Genomic DNA, 11730 nt, shown 5'->3' with positions numbered 1-11730 from the left:
CCCCCCCCCCCTTAATCCGCGCCTGGCGTGGTGTGCACATTTTAAACGCAGGTGAACAGGTGGTGTTAAACCATGACGCTTCTCCCGCCCTGCACCGTGGTGTCTGCACCCAGAAAACTAAAACTTCTATCAAACCCTCGTATGGTAGACCAGGAAGAACCATGAAAATATGGTTGCGGCAAGCGGCAACACGCACACATGATGGTGCCAACAACGAAAACAGCAAGCCGAACCTTTTCAACCGTACAACTGATGGTACAATGATATTGGCCTACAATTGGATGCTTGCTACAAGTTTCCATTTTTCTGGGTGTAACCAAAAATGTCGCGAAAGTGACATCAAATGAGCGATGTAATTAATACCGCTCCCCCAGGAGTCAACAAATTGGATTCACAATCTCGCCCAATCGGATCGTATTTGCTCACTCCTTTACTTGCAGTAAATGGGTAATCTCAAAACGATTTTACAAATTTACAATTTCTAAAGCTTGGCAATAGCAACGTTTTTCATGAGAAATTTCCGCGTAAAACCTACAGACATTTTTCGCAATAAACAGCATTTTTTATTTTTTAAAAAATTGGTTACTATACATACATGACATTGGTCAGCTAACTAAACTGAAGAGCACTGAAATTATTCTTTTTTATTAATAGTGCGGCTATCGCTTTACCAACTGGCACTGCCGCCCCGGCGGCCAGGGTCAACTTAAAGGTTTCACATTCGGTTTCCCCGAACCGATTCCCGAAACAAATATGAATCAGCGCGTCAGAGAGGGTACGCACACAACAACAGCCGCTGAGGCAAACCCGCCGGGCATGAACGCACCGCAGTGCGTCTGACAATGACCATCAACCATCGAGCGGCACCGGCGGCGCAGCTCAGGGCAGGACGTGCGGAGAGTGCCAAGGGGCGCCCCCCCTCCCCCCCTCCAGTAGTCCCGCTCCAGCTGGGACGCCGTGCCGGGTAGGCCACCCCCCAGGACGACGCGCTCCAGCGCGTCGCGGTGCTGCCTACGCTGCGCGCCGGGCCGGGCGGCGCGCCCAGGCTGGCCTAAAGGCTGGCCCCAGCTGCAGATTATGAAGAGTTGACTAACACCGAATGGGGTCTAGGTCTGCGGCCCGCCGGCTCGCCCGCCGGCCCGGGGCGTGGTGGGGCGCGCGCCGGGGCGGCAGCGGCGGGAGGGGGAAGCGGAGGAGGTCCATGGACGGAACCTGCTGCCGCTGCCCGATGCATTGCGTCGGGATCGGGACAGGATGCGGTCAGAGTGTCGTGTCCCAGAACGTAACGCGTACGATAGAAACAGACACAGGCATACTCACGTTAAAGATGGATAGATAGATAGATAGATAGATAGATAGATAGATAGATAGATAGATAGATAGATAGATAGATAGATAGATAGATGGATGGGCTGTAAGTGTCGTCTAAGGACAATTATTGTATCTAGCACCGCACTTTACCCAGTGAGCAATGCAATGGCAGACCGATATCGAAACGAAGTCAGACATCAGCAATTTGTCGGTTTTTCGCATCAGATTGATAAAAATGTGGTCCTGAAATTGGCACGTTTCTGATCACTGATATCGTTCTGACATCAATCTGACATTTCATTGCTCACTGGGTAGTGACTAATTAAGGTTAAGATACTATAGTGTAACTACTTATTAACACCCAAGTACGGTGCTAGTTACAATAACAGACCTTACCTTAGACATTTGGAGTTGGAAAGTAGATGGACAGCAGGCGCCACAAAGTTCCCTGTCGGACCCCAGTCCCGTTGCACAGAGAGTGCAAGTAGTCTGTACGGCTGAGGGAACCCCGTGCTCCTCGGGCTGAAGTGCTTTTCTCGGAGGTGAAAAAGACTTTCGGTTTCACTCACTTCATGTGCACAAACAAGTCGAGTGCAAAAGAACAAGGAAAAGGAGGTGCAGCAGGCGGGGGTGGTGGTGGAAAGGGATTTTTATAAAGAGAACAACTGCAGCGGTCACAACATGCTGTGCGCTCGTGATTTCTGGACGGTCCCTGGGTCGTAACAAACAAAGTTTATTATTACGAGGAACTTCTGCACAGACAGCCATATCATTTATTTTAAAAGAGGCAAGATTTTCGGACTCGTTGCCGATACCTGCTGGCACCGCGACCATGGCAGCTGAGTTGGCGTTGAACCAGTTTCTGCGTGCTTGCTTTGAACGGAGTTCAAGTGCTCTAAACCAATTATTGATCGCTATTGCTATTTCTGTCGCCAAGTAGTGTTGCTGCACGGTGGACTGATAAAAGTAGGATGACTTGTTAAAGGTAACACAGCTGAAGAGGAAAAGTATGCAGCTGTCACACTTTTCGGAAGGAGGAAATTTACTTAATGGGCCGTGGACTCTCCGTCCCAAATAATTCTCGTTTATATGGACGTGTTCGCACATTTTATTTTTAAATGACGATAATGTAAGAAAAATTCCTCTCATCGCGAAAGAATTATTGGCAGTGGATGTGACAAGCACCGCCTCACGGACCCAGATGTAACCGGTAGTCCTCCTGCGACCTTTCAGTCTTTTATAGGGGCGCCTCCAGGAGCCTGATCCGGGGTTGGCTCCGGTTCGGCTTCAATCCGGATCCGAGCGGGTAGACGGACAGGGCGGATTAACGCGGAATTCATGGGCACTTTATTGCGAGGAGGCCTTTCGTAGGTGCGTCGTTACCCTAATTTTAACGCAAATAATTGAAACTGTTACTTGTTACAATTTTTTGCTGTAGCAACATTCGCATCCCTCTGTGTCGCTCGGTTGTCCATGTTTGAGCCAAATATGGCAATGCGAGGAAAAAGCATCAAGCCGATAGTTAAATATGGTTAGATCGGGGGGTGGGGGTGGGAGTACCAAAAGTAAAACTAATAAAGAATCGTTTAAATAAAGCTCGAGAGAGAAAAAAAGGTGAGAGGAGGGTAAAGGGGGTGAGGGGTAAAGGAGTAGAGGGGGTAAAGGGGGGTGAGGGGCAGGTCTGGACCATTCAGGGGCAAGCCACCGGCCACCGTCTGACCTTGCGCAGCCAGCCAAACAGAACCGCGTAAGTCACGGTGATTCTCCGGACACTTACGCGGCTTTGCGCGGTGGCATGTGAAACCAGATTCGCCACCATTTTAACTCCTTGGATGCCGTGCGGCCGACAGGCTTGCGCATTGGTCTCGAGCGTGCATCAATACACCTGTAAGATGTAGGCGTCTGCCTGCACTTTGTCTTCGATACAGTCAACAAATGGTTTGGCTATAAACATAAACAATAAGCGGTTTTCCCCAGTAATTAAAATGTAAATTTGTTATAATTTTCATAAATTCACAAACAGAAAAATAGACAACTTTCTGTCTAACAAAACGAATTTTGTAATTCACGCAACAAACGCACTGGAAAAACAAAGGCACTAAACTACACCTTTCCTGGGGCACTAAAGTCAAGGGCTCAGTTTACTGCCTTTCCAAAGGCACTAAACTTTAGAGCCTTTCCTAAGGCATCAAACTTTGTTTGTGCCACTCAAAGGTAGGAGTTTAGCACCTTTGTTTTTCCAGTGCTCTATATGTCCAGATCCAGACCTGACGAAAGGTCCCTGCAGCCGCCGATGCATACCCAGCTGTCGCAGGCTTGGTTGAAGCGACCCCCTCCCCCCTTTTTTTCTCTATCTCCCTCTCTGGCTCGTTATGTCCAGACTGCACTTGCATCACGGGAGAAGCACACGGCACTCGCGGGCGTGCCGGGCCGGTCGGTACGTGGAGACAGGGATTATTTCTATCCCCCCTCCCCCCCCTCTCTGTCTCCTTTTTTTGCGACGGTTTTCCCCACGTCGCAGTCGTGTCTCAACTAACTGTATTAACCAGCCGAAGGGTGGGGGCTGCTAAAGCCTCCGCGAAAGCCTCTCGTATACGACAACACGATTCATTTTAATATCCAGAGCCTCCCCGCCGAGGCACAAAAGCTCTCCAGGCACCGTCCTTGCAACGTGCGGCTATGTTGCCAGCACACATACCGACCAAGGCATAAGCGAAGCAACAAGTCTGCTCGCGTGTGCATTCAAACCACTCGTGCCATTCGTTAAAAATGCGGGAACCAAGGCGGTACAACTCTGGCATTGAGTCCAAAGATGCATCCGCACTATTAATACACTCGAGCGTTTGTGTTGGCCATATATTCGCCCGCCATCGAGAGGATCTGTTTGTGATTGGCGGCGAATGGCAGGCCGTCGCCCGAACAGGTCTGGCAGCTTGGAATCGGTGCCTTGTTCTGTTATTTTGAGAGCACGTCGGACGAAAATAGAACCAGCCAAGCTTAAGTTGGTGTTGAGGGGAAGCATTGTTTAACCTTACTCGTCGCACACCTTCGCTACTGCTTAATAACTTGGGACTTATTAGGAATAAGTAAAACATTTTCATAAGAAGATAGATAGCCGAGCTCAGTTTGTTTTGAGACGAGCACGCCTGTCTTTAAAAGCTACACGAAAGCATCATTTGTAACGTGCGGTCAGTGTCGGCACGCGCTCGAACGCGCGGGCACGCTCATATTCAGTTCGCCATCACTTTTCATTCGCTTTATACGCTGAACTTGGCCCCACGCGTCAAATTATAGTCATAACAAAAGTAACACGACACCTCCTCGCAATGAACGACGGTACGGCGGCGCACAGACGGCAAGGTTGTTGCAAAGGGAGCACACAGGCACACAGTTGCCCTGAAAACAACAACAGAATTTCACAAAAAATCTATTTCAGTTTTTATTTAAATCTAATTAGGTTTTTTTGAAAAAGAATCTGTTTGGCCTATTTTTATGAAATGTATAGTATTGCAAAATGTACACTGGAAGATGCGGTGAACAGCGTAAGCTACGGTGACGGTGCGTAATGCTGTAAGTTAACAGTCATGCTCCCTGGACCTGGAGACATATTCTCACTACAGTGAAAATTAACCTGTAACTGAGCTGCGCTTCACTCTATAGATGACTGTGAAATTCACCGTGTAGATGACTGTGAAATTCACTGTAGATGACTGCGAAATTCACGGCCGGTATTTTTGTTGCTGCATAGAAACGTGAGTGCGAAGGGAGAATCGGTGAGGGTGTGACGTGAGGACGTCTTAAATGCTGTTCGGAATAACGTCGTCCAAAAAGGGCGTTGTCGACGGAGAGGGCAATGACGCCCGGGGAAGATGACGACTACCAGGAGGAGGAGTAGAGTCAGGAAGGGGAGCTCGGCGATGCATCCGCGTGTGACGACTCAAGTCCAATGCCACGGGCAGCCCGGCCTGTCGCACGCTGTCCTGTCGTGGGCGGGTCGCGTGCTGCTGTGCGCCTCTAGGCGTGCCGTAGGCGTGCCGGCGGGACGGGCACTACATAGTCTTCCTTCTTCATGTCTAAGGGTTCGTTCCCATACTACGTGACCACAGTAGGAGGAGGGGTACAAATACTATAGGGGAACCAAAAATGTGTCAGGATTATTATTGAGTTCCAGGACCGCATGGTATTTGTACTCCGGGATAAAAATGGCATGGGGTCCCTATGCACTCCAATGATACGTCTGATACATTTTCAAACCCTATAATATTTATACCCCATAGAGATCACTTAGTATGGGAAGAACCCCTAAGGCTGTATCACCTTAAAAAATAACAGGTAACAGATAACAAATAACAGATCCATTTCAGGAAGGTTATTCATGCTGTTTAGTCATGGCTTATCCCACTAAAGAAGCTTTTATTGCAAAATATCATTGAAACACATTTGAAACATTAGAGGGCAGGAATAACCTGTGTAAGATAGGGCTGTTATCTGTTATGTCCGTTAAGGTGATACAGCCTAAACGGGACTGGAACCGGCCGCCAGCCGGGCCGAACGCGCCGGCACCGCGTCCGTGATCATCATCAGGAAGACGGCGAGCACGCGGGGGATAAGCATTGTGGCCCAGCATGCACCAGAGGATCCGGATCGGGAGTCCGCCGACCACCAAATAATGCCTTTTATTGGCAGGGGGCGGATCCGGATCCGATCTGTTGGCCGGGACGGACTGTCCGACCCCTTCCCTTTGTCCTGTGAGATTGTATGGCATCAGCGAGTTGACAAAACTTCTAGAGGAAGCGACTCCTGGAGAGCTTCCACCACGCCCCTCCTCCCCTTCCACTCCACTCGCGTTACGCTGTAAAAGTCTACACTAAAAGCAGTGTACTACTGTCTAGATTGTTAAACAAAAACTGTAAAATTTCATCATAGATTGTGTAATTAAAGACACTGGGTACATTTTGACACCGTACGTACAACGATAGTTTTGACGACAGCCAGATCAGACACAGTCGAGGGGGAAACGACGAAGGTAATCCGGCTGACAGCCGTTAGGTCATCCAGCAGGTGTACTCATCCGAGTAAATTCGAAGTAATCCGGGGGAGAGGGGTCCCCCACTTGCCAACTCGTTGTACACAAGGAAAAATACTCACAAGATACTCGCGATAACTCGTGAATAACTCGCGACACCTCTCAAATACTCGTGGATACTCGCTAATACTCGTTTAAACTCTCGGATACTCGCGGATATTCGCTCAACTCGTTGTGCACCCACTTGGAAAGGGGGGGACCCTCGTCCGGAGGCAATACGGGGAAATTTCAGGGTAATCCGGGGCACTCCAGGATACTCCAGAGGTAATACGGGTAATCTGTAATCCGGCTGACACAAAGTTTAACAGTCGTTTCCCCCTCCGACACAGTACAGTCCTGAAGTAGATGTACAGTACAAAATTCGAAAGATCCCCGGCGTCACCTGCTGCGAGTCGGAACAAATATTTTCCACATTATTGCGTTCGTTCGAGACGAGGAGGAGGAGAGCCAGCGGTTGCGTTTTGTTTTCCTAAAGTGGACGCTAATGAAAAGTGGACGCCAACTCACTGCGGTCTTTGCGGTCTCTCCACAGATCATATCTAGCCGCCGTGATATTCATTACCAAGGGAAATCCCCTCAGGACGCAACAAACACGCGAGCGCAAGTCGAAATGACGTCGAAGAGACGTCTTTCGCATATAAAGCGTTAGAAGTCTGGTGCGCCTCTTTAGATGTTATGAAATACAGCATAAACATTTAAAATCAGAGTTTTGTCCCCGGGTATATTATCTTTGATGTGCAAATCTTTCCAGTTTGGAGATCAGATTGTTTATTAATTTGTTATTTTTTCAGTAATCTGTCACGAATAGTTCACAATTGCAAAGAACGAGTATTATTTGTTAATTTTAAGTAAGAAGTGTTTGTGCAGTGGTACAAACTCAAACTGTCTTTGTAATATCACGATTTGTCTGTATTAATTCATGCGGAAGTCAGAGTTTGTTTCTAAAATTATAGTGTCCGGGATCATTGTTTCAGTATAGTATGCAAACCAAGTTTCAAATTGTTCGCTATCTTACGAGTGTATGTGTTACTTTCAAATAGTGAAGAGTCTATGTACCAAAATTAACAGAAATCACGATGTAATTCCTAACTGTGCAGCAGCTTTAAGATTCAACCACATTCAAGTACGCGGCTGACTAAACGAGGCAACTTTTGAACAGTTACCAATGCTCGAAGTCTAGAACTTATGAAGGGTTCACGGAGTGTTGTTGACCCCTCAACTTGTGCTGAGTGCGTTCCCTGCCTCGCCCTGTCTAAGGATGCCACCATACGAGGGAGCGACACGTCGCCAGGGTTAGTTTAGGTCCGGTACACCGTTAATAACGATAGTCGTTAGTGTCTTGTTGGCACGGCGGGCTCCAGATTGCCCCTCGCCCACGTCATTGACCGCCTGCTGCTGCACGAGCTCTGCCCGTACCCGGCCGAGGCGGCAAGGATTTCATGACGTCAGAGCGACGTCAAGAAGACGCACGGAGGAGAGCGGATATGACTTGTTTGTTCAGTTTTGTTCGGTCTTCAAACGGTATTCCCGTTCGCTTGTTTGCGGATCAGAGAGACTGGGCACGTTATACGACGTCAAGCGAGGGGGTCTGACACTCCAATACAACAAAACATAATATTTGTAACGAAAATATTTAAATATTTTCCTTGATATTGACAATAATTGTCCCAGGTTTAAGGGTTTTGTAATATCGGATCCACACGGCAAAAAAAGTTTAGTTGAAGTGACTAATATGCTAACTCATCAAACATTTTACATAAAAGAGCTGAAAATTTAGCTGGCTGTTCTGCGATGAACACGTTCTTACTACTAATATTCAGTTGGGTCAACAAAAGTGTTTTTTTTTAGCCCTCCCTTCTGCTTTAGAAAAGCTATCTAGCGGGCTTATTCCAACGACCTCGTGTCTGTCTGTCTCTCCGTCTGTTCCACTAGAAGAGGATGTGCTAGAGCCTATAAATTTTCAGGGTATCTTAAGGTTCACTCCTAGAAAACGAAACGCCTACGGAAAATCCTGGCAACCAACCCTACGGAGCTGAAAGGGGGTATCAAAGAAAAGGGGGTGGATCAAAAAAGTTAGAAAAAAGTATTTTATTACGATCTCTTAAGGGGAAACTCGTGAAAGTCCTTTCGACTAAAATTTTGTCCGTTTGGCTCTATCTCTCACCGTTTGGGGGCTAAAAATTCCTGTAGTGAGCATTAAGTTGTAGAAGAAGGCCTCAAATCACAAAGTGGGAAAAAACAACCCTCCCCCCCCCCCTGAAAAAAAGGTTTTGTAGGTTGTAGTCACGGTGCGCTTCACCGTTACATTCCTTTCTCATGTCTAAGGGGAAAATTTTAAGGACAACAGGTTTTAACGGATATATAACGCTATATTTTTGATTATGTTCTTCAGCAAATTGCCGCAGGCCCGACCGTCGCGTCACCGCCGGCAGGCCAAACAGGCCCGGCGCCCCTGCCGAACGGAGTTGCCGGCGCAACGAAGCGTAGCTGGCAACTCCGTTTGGCGGAAGGGTGGGCCGGCTTGTTTTCCGTGGGGACATAATAGGTCCGCTTATTCAAATAATAGTCCGCTCGAAAAAGAAATTAAACTGTCTATTTTCGGCTAATTTGCTTAGCTTCTTACGCTGTTAGTTAATCTCGTCTTTTCACGACGATAATCCGTCACGAATGGTTTGTACTTGAAATTAACGAGTATTTTTCGTCAATTTCGATTACGAACTGATCGTATACAGCTATAGCTGTATAAAAAAACCATTCGTAACGTCACGATTTAATAATATCAATTGATTAGGATAAAGAATGTTTGTTTCAAAAATTCTTGTGCCCAGGATCGTTCTTTCAGGACAATAACAACCGAGTCACAAACTGTCCGTCATTTTCCGAATGTACCGGGTGTAACTGTGAATACGCAGCAGTGTTGTGGGATTGCATACTCAATATGGCCGCAGGGGCCATGGCCCCTTACGGGTGTAAAGAGTAGGCAAACCCGCAACACTGCTGTGTATTCAAAGTTACACGCGGTATTCGTTACTTTAAAATAACGAAGAGATTGTGTAGAAAAATTAACAGGACATTTTGCGTAAAATTACGATATGACAGTGTACACTGTTAAAATAAAAATAGAACTGCGAAGTATTTAGATCCTTTGTAATTATGAAGCATTTACTTTGCAATTACAAAGTGATGTTTTGCAGTTGGTAAGCGATGCTAGGAATGATAACCGGCGCTGTAAATTTCTACCTTTGCCACCGCACTAAGCCTAATCCTACTGTTTTGCGTTCTCTCGTTGCAGACTCGGCCGGGCGAGCCAGGTGGAACTGCGGACTCCTCGGGGCCCGGACCCCGCTCGGGGCCCACTTGGGTCGCGCGATGCGCGAGCAGGGGCGGTAGGGAGGGCCCGGGCCCCACACCGGAGGCCGTTTTGGAGGCCGTGCCGGAGGTCACAGGGAGCCCACCATGGGCGTCCACGGCGACTACCTGCGCGGCGCGAGCCGCATGGCCAGCCGGATGGCGGGGGTCGGGGGCTGGAGCCCCGGGCGGGGCGCGCAGCGAGGCCCGCAGCGGGGGCCCCAGCGAGGGCTGTGGGCCGCGGCCGGCGGCACCCCCATCAACATGCTCGTCAGCCAGCACAAGAAGATCAGCTGTGGTGAGTACACGTCGAGGGTTGGGTTGGGTAGTCAGGAAGTACCACGAAACACGCACCAAATAGACAAACGAGAGCATGACATTCCAGCACCGGGTCTCTCTGCAGCTTTTGTCAAAAATCAACGCGTCGCGAACGCCGGCCGGCTTCCCGACAAGATTTTGTATCAGCTGCGCATTTCCTGTGCCACTATACGACCAAAGATCGCTGACTCCAAGGCAGGGAAGTCTGGATTCGATTATTCCCTAAATCACCCCTCTCTCTGTCTCTCTCTCTCTCTCTCTCTCTCTCTCTCTCTCTCTCATAGCGAATCAGCTGCGAGCCGACACCGAAAAAGTTGCTAATTAGGAAAGTAGGTGAGGGACGTGACCGTGATACAGTGGAACACTTAGCGCCTAAGCGTCTCTACAGTTTGATCAGGTTTCTAGTTTCCAATGTCCGACAGTTTGGACCAGGCCACTTAGGGTGTAGCCCCCCCCCCTCCCCCCTCACACACACACACACACACGCGCGCGCGCTGGGAAGTGGTTAAGGCGTCGAATTTTTAACAAAAGTAGAAGAATTTCCAGAATTTATTCTAATAGTTATTTTTATTAAAATCTTAACATTTCAAGATACTTTGGCATAGGTGTGTTTTTGCGAGAGGACATCTCCCTTTGATTGGTCTACATAAAACTGTGTGGTTGGGGGAAAACCATATAAAATGATGATACACGCCTAGTTTGTTTGTGTCGAATGACCTCTGATATGGACTGCTGCGCGTCCAACTGCGCCGCGCACAACACAAAGTCGGCATACACAAAGTGGAATACATAGTACTCTACGCGCTAATTAAAGCATACATAAAACTTCCAGCTGTCTCCGGAAGTAATTCCTCCACATCACTGTCGAAAATAATTGTCGGTTTGATAGGAAATTTTCTGTGATAAAGAATAATTAAATATTCAAATCGCAACCACTAGGCATGAGCGTGAAAAATGTATTGACGATCCAGTAAATTTTCTACATTTTGTGTAAACAGTCATTTACGATTGTAAATCAACAACGTAGTGTTGCGCAACTTAAAAGCATCAACCTCCTTCTCAAAAACAGGAAAGAAACTGTTAAGGTGGATACAGAGTTTACTAAACGCGAGCGTGATTTTCACGCTAGGCGTGATTTTCACGCCAGGCGTGATGAAAGTCGGTTCCTGATTGGCTGTGTGATGCTTACGAAGCGTGAAAAATCACGCCTGGCGTGAAAAATCACGCCTTGCGTGAATATCACGCTTGCGTTTCGTGAATTCTGCATCTACACTTAAATTTACTGTCGATGCCGCACAACTGCAGTGCTTTGAATCACTGACTGAGTGCGTGCGTGTGCCGATGACAACAAAACTAAAAGAAAGGGACGAAAGAGAAAAGAATATTTCGTACGGCATGGTGTGTGGTGTGGTGTGTGCGGCGACGGTGGGACTTCCACAAGGCAAGGCTGCGCAGGCGGGCATGCGCGCTGCTCCGCGCAGCCTCGCTCGGTCTCTGCTCGTCTGCATTTCGGGTGTGTGTGCGTGTGTGTGTGAGAGAGGGCACGCGAGTGGCGCGGCGCTGGCCTCCCCCCCCACGTCATTGACCGCCTGCTGCTGCACGAGCTCTGCCCGTACCCGGCCGAGGCGGCAAGGATTTCATGACGTCAGAGCGACGTCAAGAAGACG

At 48.3% G+C, this 11730-nt stretch overlaps 1 protein-coding gene across 1 annotated transcript in view; it reads left to right on the top strand.

Moving 5' to 3' along the window:
* LOC127749374 (lysosome membrane protein 2-like) overlaps positions 1-11730 on the top strand; it is a 45029-nt gene that overhangs the window by 11345 nt on the left and 21954 nt on the right. Inside the window, exon 2 of the mRNA XM_052267376.1 lies at positions 9690-10043. Within this exon, the coding sequence (XP_052123336.1) occupies positions 9854-10043 (190 nt within the window). The 5' untranslated portion in view covers positions 9690-9853. The remainder of the gene's footprint in view (positions 1-9689; positions 10044-11730) is intronic.

This window comes from Frankliniella occidentalis, unplaced genomic scaffold (assembly GCF_000697945.3).
Source record: "Frankliniella occidentalis isolate FOCC.00 unplaced genomic scaffold, Focc_3.1 Scaffold50, whole genome shotgun sequence".
Lineage (NCBI taxonomy): Eukaryota > Metazoa > Arthropoda > Insecta > Thysanoptera > Thripidae > Frankliniella > Frankliniella occidentalis.
This window is presented reverse-complemented; position numbering and strand designations above follow the sequence as displayed.